This window comes from Sphaerodactylus townsendi, linkage group LG09 (assembly GCF_021028975.2).
Source record: "Sphaerodactylus townsendi isolate TG3544 linkage group LG09, MPM_Stown_v2.3, whole genome shotgun sequence".
Lineage (NCBI taxonomy): Eukaryota > Metazoa > Chordata > Lepidosauria > Squamata > Sphaerodactylidae > Sphaerodactylus > Sphaerodactylus townsendi.
In genome coordinates this window covers 3,214,425-3,234,575 of record NC_059433.1, presented here as the reverse complement: position 1 = coordinate 3,234,575, position 20,151 = coordinate 3,214,425, and the positions used below count along the sequence as shown (strand labels likewise).

Sequence of the window (20,151 nt, the reverse complement as noted above, 5' to 3'; positions counted from 1 at the left end):
ACTGAGGACAAGAATCCTCAGTTCCAGCACCCTGCAGTTAGGGTGACATAAATCAATAAAGTTCCTTTTCTAAAGTTAGCTTTCTCTGAGTGTGTTCAGCCATATATCCACTTATGGCTGGTCAAGTATTTTGCATGTTTCTGAAATCTTCATTTGTCACAGCAAAAAATATTGGAGCGAGTTTCAAAATGAGACAGCAGCTTTACTAGTCCCATGTTAAGCAAGGTCAGTATTACGACATCAGATGCCACCCTGACAGGCTTCTTCACCAGCATGGTCCATGTGACATCATTCTGCAGGTCACGAGGAGGATCTTCCATTGGACTTCTGACCCGCCTCTCTCTCTCTCTCTCTCTCTCTCTCTCTCTCTCTCTCCCTCCCTCCCTTCCTTCTATCTATAAATGCCGTGAGGTGGGAGCCTTTGGGGGAGTCCTGAGGCCTGGGTGGTTCTAGTGGCCCATCCTTAATTTGCCTGAATTGAGAAACAGTCAGTGAAGCAGAAGAGGGAGCTATTTCCTGACTCCAGGGGTGATGAGATGAGGAGTGCCCAAGCACAGCAAGATGTCCTCCTGTCCCCCAAATGAGAAAAGGAGCTGTAGCCAAAGCAGCAGAGGGAATTCAGCAGAAGAATAAACAAATGTTCAGGACATGCCCCCTCCCCAAGAAAAGTGCTAGGGAGCATCTTGAAGGAGAAAGGGGGTGAGACTCTTCAAAATGGAAACAACCCTCAAAAACAAATATTTAGCCAGCCACACTTCTTGTGGAGGGCAGAGGAATAGAACGAGAAAGCTCAAGACAAGGCCGCGAAAGATCTCCCTCTCTTGATCCTTTCAACTGGCTGCAGTTGTTCAGTGAACAGATTAGTGCAGCCCATCCTCATCACTACGGCCTCTGCAGAGTAGCAAACACGCAAAAGGTAATATTTGAATGTCAATCTCTTGCCCATCCGGACAGGCCAGGTGTCAAATGTCCACCTACACACAAGGCCACTCTGAAAACTGACAATCTATACAGAATATAGAAGTTACCAGCTTTTCTCTATAGTATTTGCAGCCAACTAGCAGCTTTGTAGCCTTGAACATTAGTTATGTGAACTCTACTACCCTGTTTCCCCGAATATAAGACATCCCCAGAAAATAAGATGTAGCAAAGTTTTTGTTTGGAAGCATGCCCGATGAACAGAACACAGAAAAATAAGACATCCCCTGAAAATAAGACATAGTGCATCTTTGGGAGCAAAAATTAATATAAGACACTTTTTTATTTTCGGGGAAACATGGTAGGTTAGCACAGCAGCTGCCAGACATAACAGTAACCACAGAGGTCCACAAATCCAAGCCTTTCTGAGGCCACCAGCTCCTTCGGTGGTCTCAGAAAGCCCACTCACATCAGTACCAGCTTATTCTACAGGACTGTTGATGACTGTTGAAATTATGAATGAGAAATGCACTGTAGACTAAAGAACCATATAAATATGACTATTATTAATCATCGTTGAAAGGTTAATGATCTTACTTGATTGATTTCAATATAGTAAGAACTTTCCCTGCAAAAGTAGACTGCAAGAGATCCTGAACTTTAATGTTGCCCTTAATGAACTCGTTGTACAAGCAACGCCAACTCACACCTTCTAGACTGGAACTTGCACACCAGGGCTGCAATGAGAGTCCGCTGCACAGGCAGAGGTGCCTGAGCAGCAACAGAGTCTAAGGAGGTGCCAATAAGTATCCAAAGATTGGGAAGGAGCCAAATGAGATTTCTTGTCCCTAAGACTCCCACAGACTAGTGAGACTTGAGTATGGACATCATCAGCTGAGTCTCCCACTATCAGCCAATACCCTTAATATGGGCAGACTTGGTTCCCCAGCGTAGATAGCTATGACACCACTACTGCCATGCACTTCGTTAAAACACATGACACAGGAGCAAGGCCCAATGAGAGCGCTATAAGTTGGAAATAGAGGTCCCCACGTTTAAAACGCAGAAACTTTTTATAGCCAGGATGGGTGGACAAGTGAAAGTCTGTATCCTTCACATCCACTATAGCAAACCATGAATGGTAACTTAGCAAGGGAAGAACATCCAGAAGTGACAACATCCTGAATTTTCACGTCTTCGGATGCCTATTCAGGTTCCACAGATCCAGTATAGGATGCTCACCCCGACTTTTTATCTATTAAAAACATTGAGAGGATAGCCCAAAACAGCATTCAGACAGAGGCACTTCAGTGACCACGCCCTCTCGTTGCAAGACGTGCAAATTCCTCCAATAATAATTAAGGTGTTTCACCAGAAACAAATTTTCACTCAGTGAGGGAGGGGAGGGAAGACAGTTCTAATCTGTAACCATGTTTAATTATTGAAACAACCCAAACATCTGATGTAATCAACTCTCAAGCTGAGACAAAACCAGCCAAATGATTGCCAAAAACAGAACCATCTAGTCAGGTGTACGCCCACTGTTTCCCATGAGAAGGTTGAGGGGAACGTGAGCGTTGCTTGACCTTAGCATTGAAAGGTTTATTACCCCTGGGTTGTGAAACGGATTGACCACTATATGGCCGACACTGAGAGCCCTGATAGTAATAGGAGTTAGATCGATAAACATAAGACGGCCTGATAAAGTATCTAGGGTGACAGGGTTGACTGGGATGTAATGCCCAGTGACTTGGCCGCAGTATTAGATTTCCCATGTTTGGTCAGTCTGTTCATGAAAGAGATTATGGGCATCAAACATCATGTCCTCCAACAGAGACTTTGATGTCCTGAGCTAAGGCTGATTCCCTGAGCCAGGAGTGACACCTCAATACATAATATATGGCCAGAGACATGACTTTAGACACAGCATCCATGATGTGACTGGATGTGTCAATCTGCTGGCATCCTAGCCTACCCCCTTCTTTTTGTGTTGCTTGTCAACTGGCTGAAGATCATCAGGGATGAGATCAATTATGGTAGACATTTTATCCTATAAGTACACATGGCAGTGACTCATAATCGCTACAAAATTAGTGATTCTCATCACCAATGAAGCCATGGCATAAAATTTCTTACCCATGTCTGTCCAGGTGCGTCCCTCCTTATCTTGACCCAGACTTTGACTTGGATGGAAATGCTTTAGACACCACTGAATTAGAAGGGGGATGCCTGAATAGAAACTCACACCCTATACAGATTTTTGAATTTTTTGGATGAGCCAGAAACTGATGCTGGCTTCTCCCAATCCCTTTTGTCCAATTCCACAAAGACTGGTGAAATAGGGAGCACCACTGGTAATGCAGCAGCATTGTGAAGAACATCCACCACTGGACTGTCACACTGAGCATCCTGGCCTTGAAAGGACATTTTCAAAGTATTAGCCATTCTAATAAGATGCTCTGAGCATGAGGAATAGTCCTCCGATGAGGACACATCCAGAAGTTGCTTCAGCCCATCATCCAGAGATGCCAGTGAGGTCCTGTCCGAGTCATCTGGAACCTCTAATGGGTCAGCAGGCAGTAATGGAGAAGATCAGATAGGAGACCTGGAATGATGTCTAGATGAAGAACCAATTCTAATCTTCTCCGATGCTGAGCACTGACATCGGGAAGGGGAATCACCGTCCAAGGATCAGGAAAATGCTGATGACCCTGGTGCTGATCCCGCGATGGACTCTGACACCTCAAAGTCAAAGCCTCACTGTTGGCGCCAGGCAGAAGGCGAATGTGATGACAGTGAAGAATGTCGATGCCTAGATCTGCTCCTGAAGCATTGCCCCCACCACATGTGGGGATACAGCAGGAAATTCCTCAGCTGTCCTGCGGGCAAAAGCACGTCTTGGAAAGACTGCCCACTGACCTCGATTGACTCCAGTGATGAGAAGACTTCAAAGGTGAATTAGACCAACAGGGCTGCAGCTTTACCTTCGCCACATCCAAGGGCTCCACAATGATGATGTCATTCCCTGAGTGTTGCAGCTTGTTTGGAATCAGCACTCAGAAGGTTAGTCTTCTGGTCCATTGTTGGCAAGGGTTGACTGGGCTGGTTGGAAGTTGAATTGACCACATTGACAACTGCATTGCACGCATGCACGCACACACATGAAAAGCTGCCTTTTACTGAACCACATCACTGGTCAATGAAGGTCAGTATGATCTACTCAGGCTAAGAGCAGATCTCCAGAGATTCTGGTAGAGGTCTTCACATCACATACAATTTTATTTTATTTTTTATTAGACGGACTGAACCTAGGACCAAGCAGATGCTCTTTCACTCTAATATTAAGAAGGGCCCATGGTTTAGTGTGAGTGGATCTGCTCAGCACGCAAAAGATTGCAGGTTCTATCCTTGGCATCTCCAGTTACAACAATCAGGTTGTAGGTGATGGGTCAGACCTCTGCTTGATGTAAAGGTTTCAATGGTGTTGATGGGAAGGGCAGCCGCCTAACCTTGAGTACATTCCACAGCCCGGGCGATGGGCCAGCTGCATCGGCGGAGACTTTATCTCTGCGCGGGAGATGAGGTCTCCGTTCCCATGGGAAGCCGGGAGGGGGATGGGATGGATAGAGTTATAACCTGTGCTTCTGGCGGGAAGTGTCATTCCTGCCACTGCGTGTAATTGAGCTTTCTAAGATGTCTGAATAAACGGTCTTTTACACCAAAGAGCCTTTTATTTCTGCTTCTATGGAATTCCTTACATTGTGGCAGGAATCCTAATTCATCTACATCCCTAGTGCAGTGGACCTCTGGTGTCTCGGCATGGAGAGGTTGAATATTACTGCGGAAGGTGCGGTAGCCCCTCTAAAGAGGGTCTTCCTACTTCCCTTCTGGATCTGGAGGACCCGGCTGGAGAACGGGCCTCGCTGGTGACTCTTTCCGCCCCTCGTGATCAGCACGAAGTCTTCCTTTACTCCGTTGGAACGAGGGACGTGACGACGCACCATGGGGACTTACATGAGTCGCTGGGGCTGCCGTCTATGGATCGAAATACCTGCGGATCGGATCTTCTACCCGCTTTCGCATGGATTACAAACCTCAGATGCAACTCTGTCATGGAGGACACGGGCCTGACCACCTTTCATGCGCGCAACCCAGGAGTCCATCGAATCCATTCCTGGACTCGATTTTGGTGATGCTCCCCAAAGAACCACCGCGGGCACAGCACTGGGGCCCATTCCATGACACTGGGACTAAACTCTGGGATTGGGAGGGGTGTCCGTATCGCCTTCCGATCGACCCCTGATCCCGGTCACGGGTTGTGACCCCAGGGAGCCACCGGTGGCTGTACGGTGTTCCGGCGTCTCGCCTCCAGATGACGAAGAGTCCGAAGAAGCCTGCACTCCCAGCCGATCTGTTCCTCTCCCATCAAAGAGAACTGGGAGGAGGAAGTGGGTCGACTGGGCGCAGATGCCCAAGAAGCATGGACCCGGAACGCCCAGCCATGGGAGGGGAGGAACGGCACAGTTGCAGCAAGAGCCAAAACCTGCAGAGGGACCGAACAGCAACGCAAAGAAGTCCAACTCGAAAGTTGGACCGCGCTAAAGATGCTTCCAACAACAATATGCGAGAACCTGTCAGTCCATGATAAGGTCCTGGAACACTCCAGACTGGATTTACAGCTGCAACGCGAAAAGCCGCTTCAGGCTGGCCTTGGCGCATCTAAAGTGAACTTACTGCAGCTATTAAACGGGACTAACTGGCTAAATTGAACGTAGAAAAAGCAGCCCTACATGCCATTCAGGATGCATTGACCCAAGGAGAGAGAGAGCTGGCTATGCTAGAGAGGGAACTGAGGAGGCAGCAGACCAGGAAGCCCCAAGTTGAGTCTATGTTGTTACTGATGCTGCCGGGCGCCAGAGGGGCATAACGTGGTTGGTCCTGGCTACCCAAAACGCCAGCTGCACCGGGATTGATACCGCCCCAGTTCCGCCCTGTGCAACCGCTGCCCGCCCAACCTGCTCAACTCTGCAACCGCCTGCCGGGCCAAAGAGCCGCGGGAAAGGCTACTATAGGCCCCGATACCTGCCCGCTTTGATGGGACCGCCTAAGCTTCCCTACTTCATTTTGCAACTCGATGCCCACATGGAGGACTATGATGATTTATACCGGGTTCTGAGCTTAAAAAAATACGGACATCGGCTCAGTCCTGATGGGGCAGCAGTCAACTGGTTTGTGACCCTTTGGATTTGCAAGATGAAGACTCTCGCATCGTGCCCGTGATTCCTCCAAGCCTTAAGAGCTGGCCTTCCAAGATCCGGCGCCAAAATGAGGCTATCCGCACTATCAAAACTATCCAGCAGGGCAACCGTCCGCTTGCAGAATTTGCCCGTGAATTTCGGGCGGGCGGCTGCCTCTAATTCCCTCCTGAGTGGCCTGAACGCATGAAATGCCAATACTTCTCAGATGCGTTGACGGCAAGCTGCGGAAACGGGTGTTTTAATTCGGTTCCTCGTGACTGTTGCTGATTGGATCCACTGGGGATCCCAGGTGGCGCTCTCGCTTTGAATACGCCGTGTCGGGAGGCCGCCCCACGCCTCGAAGCCCGCCACTGCGGCCCACCAAGGCAAGACCAGCCGCCCACCGACCACCTCTGAGCCGGGCCGCCGACTGGGATTGTGCTCTTACTCGCGGAGGACCAGGTCATCTAGCCAACTGTCCAAAGAAACAAAACCAACCGCTTCCAGCCACGCACCCCATCTGCCAAGCCACCACGCTAAGTCGGGGCCGGCCCGGACGGCTCTTCTAAGGCGGTCATCGGCGCACCCAGAGGAGGGGAAGCAGCTGTTTGCCTTTTCTTCAGCCCCCCCCCCATGGATATGGGTCCGGACTCTGACGTGAGTGAAGGCAGCGCCCCATTACTGTCCAAGCGCTTGGCCAACCCTCGCTAAACATACTCGCATTATAGCCTCGGCCCTGTGGATTCTGGCTGCTCCCATTGCTTAATGCGCCCCAGGTGGCAGAGGAGCTAGGTCTGGGACCAAATTCCTGGCTAAGCTCCATTCCATTCACCCAAATGGACGGGCAGCCCTCGAACTAAGGACCGCCCAGTTCAAAACACAACCGTTCTCCTCCGCTATACGACCATTGGGAGAAAAAATTAGTTTTATTTTGGCCAGTGGCCAAACACTCCATAGTTTTGGGCATGCCATGGTTATTGTTACATGAACCAAAGTTCATTTGGAAAGAACGGATCTTAGAATTCACTGACCCTCCCTGCGTGAACACATGAATTGGGGAAAACTCAACTTCTCCTGACACACACCCCTCCCCTGGTTTTCCATCAGCCATTGCTCCGATTCTATTGGCATCCCACCGCGTACTCAAGATCTAGCCAGAGTTTTTCAGGAGCAAGAATGCTGCATCAGTTGCCACCCCATAGAGACACTGGATGCAAAATCGTTATACAGCCAGGGGCTTAACTGCCCAAAGGTAGAATCTACCGTGATGAGTCCCAATGAGGAGAAGGAACTTCGCCTTTGGACAAGAACTCCGCCGCTGGGTTCATACGCTGGCTACCAAAACACACACACGCTGCTCCCCGCTTTGTTTGTAAAAAAAAGATGGGTCCCACGGCTTTGCACAGATTATCGAGGTCTCAATGCAGTCTCCTCTGTCCAATAAATATCCTTTGCCTTTGATCAAGGACCTTTAGATGCACTCGCAAAGGGCGATCTTTACTAAATTAGACTTGAGAGAAGCTTACTACAGGGTCAGAATTGCTGAAGGCTATGAACACTGATCAGCGCTTAACACAAAGTTTGGACAGTTTGAATACTTAATAATGCCATTCGGGGTAAGTGGGGCCCCCGGGGCTTTTATGGCCCCTCATCAACTAAGTTCTCCATGATTTATTGTACAAGGGAGTTGTGGTATACTTAGATGACGCTTAATTTATTCACAAACCATAGAAGAGCATGAAGCATTGGTTCGAGGTATTGAAACGCTTGCTAGACAACTCTCTTTGCCAAACTTCTCCAAATGCTGTTTTCACCAGACTCATTGACTATTTGGGTTACCGGATCTCGCCGAGGGCTTAAAAAATGGATCCTGCTAAAATTGACGCTGTTCTCCAATGGCCTGCCCCCACCAACCGCGAAAAGAACTCCAATCTTTTCTGGTTTTGCTAATTTCTATCGTGGACTTTATACCCCAATTCGCTGAGCTGACTCTCCCTCTCACAGACCTCTACGCACTAAAGGTAAAGATCCACTGTCCGCCAAGCCCGGGCCCCTTTCCTGGTCTGAAGAATGTCAAACAGCCTTTCAGCTCTTAAAGTCTGCTTTTACCACCGAACCTATCCTAAAGCACCCTGACCCAGATCTCCCGCTTGTGGTTCACGGGATGCCTCGGACAAAGCGCTATGGCAGCCCTGTTGCAGAAAAATAAAGATGGTAGGCTGGTTCCGTAGCTTATTTATCAAAGAAATTCTCCGTGCTGAACTCAACTGGACTGTGGGGATAAAGAGACTGCAGCCATCAAAGTAGCACTCTCCACTTGGCCACTGGCTGGAGGGGCTAAACACCCCTTTCAGGTTTGGTCGGATCACAAAAAAACCTGGCCTCTTTCCACCCCCCCTCAAGATGTCCGGCAAAACAACTCCGCAATGCATTTCTTTTCTCGCTGCTTTCTTTCACAGTCCATTTTTTCCCGAAAACTAACAAACTAGCTGACGCTGGCCAAGGGCTTCTACCCGAGGGGGGGGTGGAGCTGCGCCTTTTACGAGACATTCCACGCACTGTTCTCTCCCTCCCAGTTAGGGACTGGCTGTCACCCGATCTCAAACGCCCAGTCCTCCTTCTTCACCGCCTATTCCTAGTCTCGCCTCTCCTTTGATGCGGAACTCTCGAGGAGGCGGGCTGCACGAGCCTCCAGCGGAGGGAAAATGACTCCCAACCGCGCTTTGGAGAATGGAGTTTGGCGGAGGGGGGGAGTGTTGCGCTCTCCCTCCGCAAGCAGGTTCTTGAAGCTCGCCACGCATGCCCGGCCGGGCTGGACATTTTGGCTTTCTGAAAACTCTGCATTTGGCCCGGCCATTGTTTCAGTGGCGCTGCGAATGCGCAAGGACATTGAGGCGCTGATATAAAAGGCTGCTCTGTTTGTGCAGAAGCCAAAACCATTCCGAAAGCCCCATGGGCTGTTGAAACCAGCCCCGTGGCCTCCCCGCCCTTGGGAAGTCATCTCCATGGATTTTATTACAGATTTGCCTCGAAAGTCATGGCAACACGGTCTTGTGGGTGGTGGTGGACTTATTTTCTAAACAAGCCCATTTTATTCCATGTGCTTCCGCATCCCCTCCGCCCTAAGTTAGCACGGCTGTTCATTCAACATGTTTACCGCCTACACTACCAAGGTGGTCTCCCAATCGCCGCCCCCCAATTCATTTCAAAGTTCTGGAAGTGGGGTTGTTGGGTTACCGGCGGTCACGCTCTTACCACGCTCAAAGTGACGGTGAGTCGGAGAGAACTTAACAGAACCTCTAGAGCAGTATTTACGCGTTACACCAACTACCACCAAGACAATTGGTGCGCAGCTCATTCCGCTTAAGTGAGTACCTATAACAATGCGGTTCATAGCAGTACAAAGAAAACCCCTTTGAAATTGGTTCTGGTCGCTGCCTCGCTGTCGCGAATCCACCGCCGCAGCTTTGGATCCTCCAGAGCTTCAACAATGGATTTCATCCCAATGAGGGATGGAAATCGTCCAGACCAAGCACAACAGGCTAAGGACTCCCTAAAGCTGCAGCAGATAAGCACCGCCGATTTTCCTCTGGCGCAGGGCTTTTGGGTATATTTATCTACAAAAAATCTCAGCGACGCGCATAAATTTTCCAAACTAGGCAAAAGATTCGTGGGACCTTTTCAGATTACTAAAGTGATTAATGATGTCACTGTCTCGATTGATTTGCCTAACTCTCTTAGTAACATTCATCCTGTCTTCCATTCCAGTTTACTCAAGGAGGCTCCCGCTTCCGATGCCTGGCACGACCACCGGAGAGACTCCCCACCGACTATTATTGATGGCCACAAGCACTACTTTAAATTGACGCTTATCCTGGACTCTCATGACCCAAACGCTGCAATATTTAGTCTCTTGGGTGGGATATTCCTCTGGGTATAATCAATGGGTTTATTCCGAAAATATTGACGCCCCCACCCTTATTTCTGCTTTCCACCACAATTTCTTTCCGCGATAAACCTGGGGAGGGGTCTGCTTGAAGGGAGGCAGAGTGTGAAGGTTTCCAATGGTGTTGATGGGAAGGCAGCCAACCTTGAGTACATTCCACAGCCCGGGCGATGGGCCAGCTGCATCGGCGGAGACTTTATCTCTGCGCGGGAGATGAGGTCTCCGTTCCCATGGGAAGCCGGGAGGGGGATGGGATGGATAGAGTTATAACCTGTGCTTCTGGCGGGAAGTGTCATTCCTGCCACTGCGTGTAATTGAGCTTTCTAAGATGTCTGAATAAACGGTCTTTTTCACCAAAGAGCCTTTTATTTCTGCTTCTATGGAATTCCTTACACTTGAGACCCTGGAGAACCACTGCTAGACAATACTGACCTTGACAGGCCTGTTTCAGTAGATCAGGTTTGTGTGTTCAGTGTCTTTCTTCTTGGACACTATGAGGGCCCTGGCCTGAATAGCCCAGGCTAGCCCCATCGTGTCAAATCTCAGAAGCGAAGAAGGATCAGTCGCGATTAGTACATGGATGGGAGCCCACCCAGTCCAGGGTGGCTACACAGAGGCACACAATTTGCCAAACCCCTGGGAATGTCTCTTGCCTTGACAACCCTACAAGGTAGCCATAAGTTAGCTGCAACTTCCCAGCAAAATAATAATTTTTTTTAAAAAAATTCTTTTTTGCTCAAGTTTTTTTTCTTTACTGTAAAGACGCTTTGGGTTTTCCCTGCAATTCACAAGAATTATTCTCCTCCTCCTCCTCCTCACTGAGACTGACGAAAGAATTAACTCTAAATCTGACTAACTCATCTTCTGACATGCAAAGGCAGATCTTTGCCCTTCCGCACAGTTCAATACAGAGATGTAAATGCATTGAGTCTTCAAAGAAGTGTGGTTATTCTCCATTGCTCTGCATCCCACACTGGCAAAGGGCTTTGTACAGTAAGCTCTTCATATTGTGCTAGCGAGGTTAAGCTGTTGAGTTTATTTTAAGCTCTTCACAGATATTCAGGCATCTGAGCACATGGTGTCTCCAGGAGTTAGGGTTGGGGTTATTCTCTCGCTGGAACTAGCGGCATGCTGTACATTGTCTTGATTCTGCATAAACTGAGCCCTAAAAGAGCTGCCCAATTATGCAACGTCCACACTGCAGGCACGGTCACATTCTTTAACGAGCACACAACTCACCAGTGCTCTGGATTAGAAGGATTGTGGGCACCTGGTTGGTCACAATGTGAACAGACTGCTAGAACTGGTTACTCTGATGTTCTTATTTTGGGCTAATCCATTAAAGACATGGAAGCTGACATCAGGTGACAAATATGGGCAGTTGGTATTATTAACAGGTAAACACACATTACAAATTACCAGCTTCTGCTCTTTTGGCTGCAAAAAGCAGGCCTGAGCGCATTGAGGCATCTGTCAAGATTTTTATCCCTAGAGAAGGACTCTATCAATTTCCACAGAGTCCTCTGTCAATTTCCCACCATCAAAGAAATGTGCAAAATAAAAGTGTGTACATGTGCATAATTTAAGCAAGTTATGTATCCCTCTGGGTCAAGTGGAGTTGCCTTTTAATTTCTTTTTGCAATACAGATTATGCATATAAAGATGCTTTGTCACTGATGCCAAGTGAGTAATAGGAATACTATCCACCTCTGTACAGTGAAGCACCTGATGAGAGGGTCTGCAGACTGGTAATTAAAAGAAGCGAGGAAGGGCTCAGTTGCCCTTAAGATGACATTGCTTAATTACACACTTCCACCTGTGTACCTATGTGAACGTACTCCAGATATTTAATCCGTAACTAAGGAACCTGATACTCACATCAAAATAAGCACCCGCATGCTCCAGTATCAACTGGGTGGAATCCGGCTTGTTTTTGCAGTATGTCACATACATTTGGAACTTGTCCGCCTACAAAAAAATATGCACATATAGACACACATTTCAGTGGCATCTTACAAAAGATAGCATTTATTCAAAAGTTTAGCTCACTGAGGATCACTGTCTTATTGAGATCGGCTGGGTCAAGAAATGAAGCATGGGGGGCGGAGGGGGGGAAGGGGAAGAGATGGGAAAACCGTGGCCAGGACCCAACATTAATATAGTAAAATGCACTTGGTCTTCCACTATGTGTGCACTGAGATGTGGTCTCTGAATCGAGACAATGTATAAGTGTTCTTCTAAGTAGCAGCAATTAAGGACATCAACCACTGTCACACCCTTCAACAGTTTCAAAAAAACCTGACGATCGAAAACTACATTCTAATATTACTGAATATGAATTCCCTTGCCTCACTACTAGTGTAATATAAAAATTCCTCATTCATGTTATGTAACCTTCTTCTTTGGCCTCTCAGACACAGAGAAAATTTCTGTTTCTCCGAACTTATTTCCTGCAGTATTTCTGAGGGGACGATGACTACAACTGCACACAGTATTTAAACAACCTGACATAAAACAAGTGGTCTTACCCAAGTAACAAAACAGTGCCCAACATCTTCAGGTAGCTGCTCATACTTCTCGAGCTCTTTCAAAAATATACTGTGAATCAAAAAGAAAAGAATTAATGGAAACCGTTTTTACCAGGAGATCTAAGTTGTGTATAGTGCATTAGAGTCATACCAAATTATGCCACAAATCCAGCAGCAACTGAAATATTTAAGTCACAGTTTTTCTAGTGGAAGAATTAACTATAGGCCTAAAGCACTTCTAGTGAAATTAACATCATTTAAACACGCTTAACTTTGGCAGGATCACAGAACCAAGGTATTACCAAAAGAAAATGGTACATTTATATGTCATTCCTTGACAAAACCCCCGTGTGATCAGTGGACTCCTCTCCCCCCCCTGCAGCTCCTTCCCTCTCCCGTTCTTCATGCCCCCTGGTCTCTCCTTCCCTCCGCTTTCAAGTTCTCCCCTCTGCTTTTGCTCCATTTCTTCTTTCCTACCTGCCCACTCCAACTCCCACCATCAATTCACCTAAAATGAAATGCAGCACCTTTTTGGATTATTTAGGCAATCAAGTGATGTTGGTAGCTGCCTAGGCAATCCAAAATGGTTGACAATCTCTCGCAAACCAGTCTCACAAGATCTCAGCATTTTAAAACTTTGTTATTTCCTCCATTTTTGTAAGTGTAAGATTTTTCTGAAAATCTGGGGTTACCCCTTCCCAGCTCCCCTTCCTGCATCTGGCCCCACTGTGCAGATTTTTGGATCTGTATTCCAAGGTCATGTTCCAAATGACGATGTACCCTGATTCCAGTGGCAAAGGTCAGCGTTTCTGCCTGTCCTTTTGTTTGCTGCTGCTGCTGCTGCTCAGCACTGCCGTTAGCCTCATTGAAGGTCCTCCTCCTCCTCCTCCTCCTCCTCCTCCTCTGGCTAATGGCTACGGCCAAGCTGACAGACATGCATCACTCTGATCACTTCTCCTTGAATTCAGAGGCGCACTGGGGGGGGGGGGGGGGAGCAGCTGAATCTCTGCTCGCAGGTTCCCATTCCAATATGTCACCCAACACAAAAGGTACAGAGTAGGTGTGATCTCCTATCATGAATGGTCTCCACAGAGGCAGAGCCACAGAGTAACATAGTTTGTGCAACTGTCAGGATGCCCGAAGTGCAAGCAGCCCCAGCACCCCCCAAGCATCCTGACAGCAACACAGCATTAGACCGCTGATTATGTGCAATATGTGGTTGCTTCTGTAATTGTGAAGAAGGTTTTTCCTCTAATATTTATTATTCCAGGTTGGAGTAGAGTTTCATCTAAATCTGAGAAGCAGACTGTGCCTCTAAGTGCTTTAACACTGTGATCCCAGACTACTAAGCACATCCACCTATAACTATCAGACTATACAAATCTGCAATACAGAAGTCTCTGGTTCGCCCAATCTTCTGCAATATGTCTAATATCCATGACAGAAGTCCTTTAGAAATGGGAGCGTGGGAAAGAACACAGAAATTCACGAAGCCCTCCCTAAAGCTAAATACTGGGCATAAGTTTGTAAAGCGACAAAATAAAAATAAAATCACATATTCGCATACATGCTGCAGGACCCATTAAACCTGAAGCCATCGTGTTTCACTCACTTATTGTGGAACTCATAAATCTCTTGCATGTTCCCAAAGATAATATGCTCTTTGTTCACAATGCCAGGGGGGATCTCCTCGACGCCACTCGTCATTTCCCACAGGTAGGTCTGATCCAAAGAAGAGGAGAAAAGGGAAAGTAACAGCTTTGCTGCAAAACATCTATCTAGAAGCAAAGATTCCACTAAACAGAACTTTGTAGTGAAAATGTCATTGCAAAAGCTGTTTTTGGAAAGATAAAGTTACAGTTCTTCAATGGACTTGCCTCACAGAATTTAATACGTCAAATCCTGACAACAGACACAGTTCTCTATGGCATTACACAATGACAACTTAAAATACAAGCATTTCTGCTTTGTGCAGCTGCTGTGGTACATGAGCTCCCTCCAGTTTTAACAATACCCATAAGCTGCTGTCCAAAGAATGAACTGGTTCTCGAATGTGCCATGTGCATAATGGAAGCATTAACAGAGGATCATCCCTTTAAAAATAACCCCAAGCCCTCATAAAACTCAATTCATAGCACTTCGAGAAGCGTGACAGCGAAAAACAAGAGGTGGATCAATTTAGCAGTGGATGCCCACTAATACAATTCAGTTGATGAATGGGGCCAGCTCAAGATAGGAGCACAGCATGGTTTGGCACTGACAGTACAAACACACAGGTTTTCACACTGGCAACATTCAACATGCAGCAAATAGATCAGCTACTCGGGGGGGGGGGGGGCGGGGGGGGCTTACATCCATGCACTCCCGAAGGTCTCTTACGTAAGCCTTTTCCGTCTGAATGAGCTCAGCCATAATGAACCTGGACAGCAACAGAGAGAGGCACATCTGCTTAACACAGTTACCCATTGTCAAGCGATTTTCATTTTAAGAGGCAACGCTGCTGAGTACCTAGTCTGCTTAGCTAATGGTTTGGGCAAACTGCACTGGCAGAAAGAGCTTCTTTGCAGGGCGGGGGGGGGGGGGGGGGGACATGCCTTGTCCTGACATAATTAGAGATGTGAAGGGCTTTTTTTCAATTTTTTTTGACAGAACGAGTGAAATGCTTTTAAAGACAACACGGGTATACTCTCAAATCCAAGATATGTTTCTTCCTGCAGGGAGCCTGAGGGCTTTCACTGCCTCTCAACAGTTGGCCTGCCGTCTGTCCTCCTTTTGACCTGAGGTGGTTGATCTTTTCACCCCTCCCTCAAACCGCGGTGACACATATTCCACAGAACAGGTAGAAGTGGCTCATTGCCCCATCTTTCGGGAGGGAGAAAAAAGATCAGAAGGCAGTGAGAAAGAAAATCCACCAAACTTTCACAGGAAAACTGAAAGTTTCACCGACAGCTTAGCTCTCTATAAGTGGACAGTAAAACTTAAGGTATGCACCCTAAGATAGCTTGCAGTTTTTTCTTTGCATATTTTCAATTTTGTGTGTACCAAATGAAGGCATTTATAACTTTTAATTTCCATAAATATGTCAAAAATTGTAATATATATGTTGGGTGAGTTATAAATGATGCATTTTATGTTGTTACAGAAATGAAATAAGTTGAAGTTTGATAAGACAGTAAGTACTCCAAATAGTTCAATTTCCCTCCAAATTTCCATTTTTCCCTCAAAGAAGTAGATTTAAAATTTCCCATGGCTTCAAAATGTCTGAAAACGATATATCATAATGCACCACCATTAGCTAGCCTGAGTGATATTCACACAGAACCATAAGAACATAAGAACATAAGAACTAGCCTGCTGGATCAGACCAGAGTCCATCTAGTCCAGCACTCTGCTACTCGCAGTGGCCCACCAGGTGCCTTTGGGAGCTCACGTGCAGGATGAGAAAGCAATGGCCTTCTGCTGCTGCTGCTCCTGAGCACCTGGTCTGCTAAGGCATTTGCAATCTGAGATCAAGGAGGATCAAGATTGGTAGCCATAGATCAACTTCTCCTCCATCAATCTGTCCAAGCCCCTTTTAAAGCTATCCAGGTTAGTGGCCATCACCACCTCCTGTGGCAGCATATTCCAAACACCAATCACACGTTGCATGAAGATGTGTTCCCTTTTATTAGTCCTAATTCTTCCCCCCAGCATTTTCAATGAATGTCCCCTGGTTCTAGTATTGTGAGAAAGAGAGAAAAATTTCTCTCTGTCAACATTTTCTACCCCATGCATAATTTTATAGACTTCAATCATATCCCCCCTCAGACGCCTCCTCTCCAAACTAAAGAGTCCCAAATGCTGCAGCCTCTCCTCATAAGGAAGGTGCTCCAGCAAACTTTTTTATAGGGAAGGAAAACAAAGTGCATTACTCTTTCCTGCGGGCAGATTTCCTCTTTTCCTCATTAAGTTCATGAGCAGCATCTCTCAATTTTACCTCGGACCCAGGCACACTGGCTGGGATTATATCTAGCTGCAGGCTTTTACTCTAAAGGGGGGGGGGGGGGAAGAGAAGATGAAGACAACAGAATTAGTGGAAACAGCAGAAAAAGAAAAGGCAGCTGTTTCATAAGAAGCTTAAAGCAGTCACATTACCCACGTTTCGAACAACAGCACTCACCGATTTATTGGAATCCGAAGAGATCCCCAGAGCTTTCTCTAAAGAGGTCCTATATTTTTCCATGCGCAGAGAGAAGTCTCGGTACCTTTTGTCCACGGCTGTGACACATTTTTTAATCTCTGCAGCATGGGCATGCCCCTTTTCACAAAAGCCATCTGCTAGCTGTATCAAGAGCTTCACCCTCTCTTTGGTTTGCTATGGAAAACACAACAGAGACAGGAGGTCTGCAAGGCAAACTCACCCTCAGCCCCCATCATCGAGAGAGCTCCTTTCAAACAAGGCAATACTTTCCCCCATTTATCAGTTGTTAATATGTTTTGACAAATCAAAATCTGTCTTTTTTCAAATCGAGTTGAGGAGGGGATTTAGAAACTCCTTTTTTCTGGCTTTGGGGGGAGGGGGGGGTCTGCAAATCCTTTTAAATGGAGTCACCAGGGATTGAACATGGGGCCTTTTGCACACCAAGAAATGCTCTACCTGTGAGTCATGGTACTTCTCGGCCTCTGGTCAGCATGGGCAATGCATTAAAAATATCACTTCTTATCTCCACATATGGTGGGACTTTTGGAATGAAGTATGAGAGAAACTTCTAGAAAAAAAATTTTTATGCCACTAAGCATCTCTTGGGCTATAACACATTACGATTATCTAAACCTCTGAGGTTTAATACTGCTTCAAGTTGTGGCCAGCATGTTAATAGTTAAGAACTGGAAGCAGTGCACTTGACCACATTTGGAAACTTGGTTGCGGAAATATAACTGAAGCATTTGATTTGAAAAGTGGCAGCAGTCTGTTGTGATAATAACAGGAAGGATTACAAGTAAGTTGGTTATAATACGGAGGAAACTTTGTATAGTGGTAGCTGAACAAATTTTGGTGTTTTGGATTTGTTGTTTTACTTTTCTTTTGATAATTTGTATATTAAAAAGGCCATGTGGTGCATCAAAGAGAGTCAGTGACATCCTGTGGACCAGCCCAGGAGCCTGTCTCTGGGGCCCAGCCCTCGAGGGCCTGATGCGGCTCAGCAGGGAACCAAACACGGCCTTTTGACACGGAAAACCACCTCTTTCAGCCAAGGTAAATAGGAAGGTCAGTGGGAGCTAGAATTATTAGTAGACAAATGAAGATTTTTACGGGACTAATAGCCCCCCTAGAGATGCTCTGGAGAAAGAGAAATGACAAAGGCAAACAGCGGCCAGGAGTCCAAGTGCGAATCATGCAGAGATTGATGACAATGAACTGAAACACTCCTGCACATTCTTGCTGTGAACCACCAGATGCTCTGCAGCCTCACAAAAGATGGCTGACCACTACTGCTTGGGAGGCAGAAACTTTGCAGACCATTAATCAACCCGTCAGTCTTCAGGAATGTTCAGTCCTGCAAACAGGCTCTTATATGCTGGCTCCTGTTTTGAATCCTGACACAATCTGGCTCTAACTGTGGATGCTGCAGACCTCCTGCTTGAGCAGATCAGTCCAGAGAAGACAAGGCAGGGAGCGAGACGACAACCATGAGGCAGAGAATTACCTTTGCAGTGATCTGGAATTCTTCATGCTCTTTCAATAGTTCTTGAGTATGCTGGATACTGGAACCAGTGGAAGTGTGGGTGGATAAGTAAAATTCCCCATTGTCATGGATCCATTCAAGGGCCTAAGGAATTCACAAGGAACTGTTTTAAAGCATCTTCAAGTAATTCTCCTGTATCAAGTCTTTTTCAACACTTTGGTCACTGTCTCTGCATTTCCTTCTCTACTGCCCAAGTAAATGATTTTGTAACACAGTTTGTAACATGCTGCATACAAAGCTAATTCCAGCAGGGCAAACACATGTTGAACCAATAGGCAAGTGAAGCAGAGCAGAATATGTCCTGAAGAACTGCATTAAAAGAAGCAGCCGTTCTACTCAGAAGACAGCCACACGGTCTTCATGCGGCATCACTCCCAGTCAAATGTTCTTAGAACAGCAGCGATGGCATCAGCTGCCTCTTCAGACGGTGGCTGAGGAGCAATACCCTTTCCTAGGAACCACAGACCACATCACCTCTCAGCTCAACGGGAATACAACCCACTACAACAACCTGGGGTTTGGGGAGCTGCAATATTCAAATGCATAATTTTACAAAAACAAATACCAGGACAGAACTAGAACAGAAAATCCACCCCAGACCCACTCAGTCAAAAAACAGAAGAGAATACGAGGGGCACTCCACTCCTGTTCTCAAGTGCTTCAATTGGGGGCTCTGGCTGCCCCGTTTTACTTTTAACAGCAGGGACTGGGGGGTTAAGCACCACTTTAAAAAGTTTTGGAGTTGTTGCATGACAGAGGGAAAAAAGGGCTGACCACCAAGGAGGCTGGGTCCAAAGATCGATTCTGTGGTGAAGCTCACCGTGGGCCTCACTGTGGGTCAGTCATTTCTCAGCCCAGCCTCCTTCATCAGGAGAAGGAGAATAAAGTAGGATAAGAGCCCATGAGTGTACACTGCCCAGGCTATTTGGAGGAAAGGTGGCATAAAGATAGAAAAAAATTATCTCTCCCTTTGATGGAAGCTCTATCCTCCCTATACCAAAGTGAAGAGAAACACTGTTTCACCTCTCCTTCAGGTATGGAGAATAGACAGGGGTGAAAGGATCACTGGGATAAACTACTAAGGTATGGTCAAAACATGGAGTCCTCTCACTGCTTTCCAAAGCTCTCTGAAACTGTAGATCCTGGCTCTTCCTCGTCTGTCTCGGAAGATGGAGGGGGACCTCGCTTCCAACCCCCCCACCCCACCCACCCCCGGCTCTTAGGCTGTAAACATGCAGCTATTGTGGTGAACAGGCATGTGGCTGTGTGTTTTCTCAGGTCAGCCCAGAATTCTTTGTGGCTGGGTTCCTTCCTCACCTGACAGCCAACAAAACCTGGGCCATTTCATGTGCAGCATCAACCGGCAGGAATATCCTGGCTGTAACTGTTGTCAGGACGGAATGTAACTGTCACCAGCATAGCATAGCCAGTTGCCCTGAGTACCGTTTCAGATTCCATTTGAATTTTGTATCAATACTTTTCTTGTCACTTGCTGCATTTTATGAGTTGTTGAGCCTCTTTTTGTTTTCAGACCTCCAACATAAAATGACTGCATGTGAAGGCCAGCTCACAGCACCTGAAGAAGTGATCGTTAGTCTATGAAAGCTTACGTTGGATTGAAACTGTGAAGTCTCCCAGGCACAAGATACCTTGTTTATTCTGAGGAATCCAAGAGCCATCTTACTTTGAAAGCTGGTTTTCCTTTCAGCTCTCTGCCCCCTTTTCTTTTTGGTCAACTGGCTATTCCATAAAGTATGAAACACTAAGAATTTGTCCTTCAGTGGCTGGTCAGGATG

General features: G+C 46.8%; 1 protein-coding gene across 7 annotated transcripts in view; it reads right to left on the bottom strand.

Moving 5' to 3' along the window:
- TRIO (trio Rho guanine nucleotide exchange factor) overlaps nucleotides 1-20,151 on the bottom strand; it is a 312,768-nt gene that overhangs the window by 110,290 nt on the left and 182,327 nt on the right. For all 7 annotated transcript variants that reach the window (XR_007245439.1, XM_048507596.1, XM_048507598.1 and 4 more), the window contains exons 21-27: nucleotides 18,317-18,439; nucleotides 16,789-16,983; nucleotides 16,541-16,656; nucleotides 14,982-15,048; nucleotides 14,242-14,351; nucleotides 12,630-12,699; nucleotides 11,980-12,069 (exon numbers count right to left, since the gene is read on the bottom strand). Coding sequence is in view for 6 of the 7 variants with exons in the window: in XM_048507596.1 (XP_048363553.1) it covers nucleotides 11,980-12,069; nucleotides 12,630-12,699; nucleotides 14,242-14,351; nucleotides 14,982-15,048; nucleotides 16,541-16,656; nucleotides 16,789-16,983; nucleotides 18,317-18,439 (771 nt within the window). In the remaining variant the exon portion in view is untranslated. The remainder of the gene's footprint in view (nucleotides 1-11,979; nucleotides 12,070-12,629; nucleotides 12,700-14,241; nucleotides 14,352-14,981; nucleotides 15,049-16,540; nucleotides 16,657-16,788; nucleotides 16,984-18,316; nucleotides 18,440-20,151) is intronic.